Raw genomic sequence first — 2,014 nt, 5'->3', positions numbered from 1 at the left:
AGGAACAGGGAATGCTGGAAAAACCCTGGAAAAACAACCAGGAATGGCCCCATCCTCCTTTTTTTCCCCAGGAATCAATCCCGGGTTGCAAATAAGGAGGGAAAAATCCCCTTTGGAAAGCGGGAAGATCCCTCTTCCTTCCGGCAGGAATTCTGGTTCCAGGGAGCGTTTGGAATCGGATGAATCCCATTTAACGGGAAGATTCCTGATCCTTTAATCCTTGGGAAAGGGATTTTCCCATTTCTTCTGGGCCTGGAGCCGGCGGCGGAACAGGCGGGGAATCATGGAATCGCAGAATTCCAGAGGTTGGAGAAGAATTCCCAGACCACCGAGTCCAAGCTGGGCCTGATCCCAGCCTGGCCACATCCCGGAATTCCTCGGACACCTCCAGGGATGGCGACTCCAAACCTCCCCGGGCAGTTCCAAGGCCTGAGCGCCCTTTCCATGGGGAAATTCCCAGATCTGCCCCTGCCCCTCCCCCGGCGCAGCCCGAGGCCGTTCCCTCTTTTCCCGGCCTCATTCCCACAGCAGATCCCGATCCCCGCTGCCTCCGGGCAGGAAATTGTGGAGAGGGATGAAATCCCCCTGGAGCCTCCGTTTCTCCCGGCACATTCCCGCTTTTCATCTTTCCCGTGGCTCCTCCAGGTCCTGGAAGCCACAATTGCCTCATCCGGATTTTCCCCTTTTCCAGGCTGTCCAATCCCAGTTTTCCCAGCTTTTCCTTCATCCCATCCCAACCAATCCCAAACTCTCCTGTCCCTCATTCCCATCACCTGACGTTGAATCCATGACCCAAACTCATCCCTTGGGATACAATTCCCACCTCATCCTGGAGCCGGAAGCCATTCCCTGTCTCCTGCCCCTCCATCCCTTGGGAATATTCCCACTTTTCATCTTTCCCATGGCTCCTCCAGGTCCTGGAAGCCACAATTGGCTCATCCCAGATCTTCCCCTTTTCCAGGCTGTCCAATCCCAATTTTCCCAGTTTTTCCTCTGCTCCCATCCCAACCAATCCCAAACTCTCCATTCCCTGCGGAAGATCCCGACGCTGAATCCATGACCCAAACTGATCCCTTGGGATAGAATTCCCTCCATCCCCACCTCCCAGAAGGAGTGAGCCGGGGATGCCGTTGGGAATCCCGGCCGGAATTCCGGGATACCGACCTTGCCTGGAGTCGTACTGGCGCATCTGCACCTCTTCCACGCATTCCGCCGGGAACCAGCCGCTCCTGCCCTTCACGGAGCCTTCCCAGAATCCGCCCTCGCCGATGCTCAGCACTGCGGAAAACCGGGAGAGGGAGATCAGGGGGAAATCCTGGGAAAACGCGGAGTTCGGGATGGCGCTGGCGCGGCGGGAATCCACCTGGGAAGGGTAAAGCTGGAAGGAAGCTGAGGAATGTCGAGTTTTCCATGGGTTTCATTCCTTTGCTGAAGCGGAAATTCCCGGATTTTCCCACTCTGGATGTCCAAATTCCCAGATTTTTCCACTCTGGACGCCCAAATCCTCAGTTGTGCCACTTTGGATACCCAGATCCCCAAATTTTCCCACTTTAGATACCCAAATTCCCAAATCGTACCGCTCTGGATGACTGAATTCCAAAATTCCCAAACTGTCCCACTCGGGACACCCAAATTCCCCAATTTTTCCACTCTGGGTACCCAAATCCCGCATTGTCCCACATCCCGGAATTCCTTGGACACCTCCGGGAATGGCGACTCCAAACCTCCCCGGGCAGTTCCAAGGCCTGAGCGCCCTTTCCATGGGGAAATTCCCAGATCTGCCCCTGCCCCTCCCCCGGCGCAGCCCGAGGCCGTTCCCTCTTTTCCCGGCCTCATTCCCACAGCAGATCCCGATCCCACCTCAGATCCTGTCAGAAAGTTGGGAAAATGGATAAAATCCCCCTGGATTCGCCTTTTCTCCTTCAGCCATTCCCAATTTTTCCTCATCCTTTCCCATCCTCATCCCACAGGGCCTGGATAGGGCTGGAATTCCAGCAGGGAGTTCCGCAGGATC

The 2,014-nt window shown here is 55.8% G+C and overlaps 1 protein-coding gene across 1 annotated transcript in view; it reads right to left on the bottom strand.

Moving 5' to 3' along the window:
• Positions 1-2,014, bottom strand: part of LOC103625269 (SH3 and multiple ankyrin repeat domains protein 3) — a gene marked incomplete at both ends in the record, with an annotated part of 100,186 nt that overhangs the window by 77,630 nt on the left and 20,542 nt on the right. Inside the window, one exon of the mRNA XM_017727124.1 lies at positions 1,165-1,278. Within this exon, the coding sequence (XP_017582613.1) occupies positions 1,165-1,278 (114 nt within the window). The remainder of the gene's footprint in view (positions 1-1,164; positions 1,279-2,014) is intronic.

This window comes from Corvus brachyrhynchos, unplaced genomic scaffold (genome assembly GCF_000691975.1).
Source record: "Corvus brachyrhynchos isolate BGI_N302 unplaced genomic scaffold, ASM69197v1 scaffold692, whole genome shotgun sequence".
Taxonomy (NCBI): Eukaryota; Metazoa; Chordata; class Aves; order Passeriformes; family Corvidae; genus Corvus; species Corvus brachyrhynchos.
This window is presented reverse-complemented; position numbering and strand designations above follow the sequence as displayed.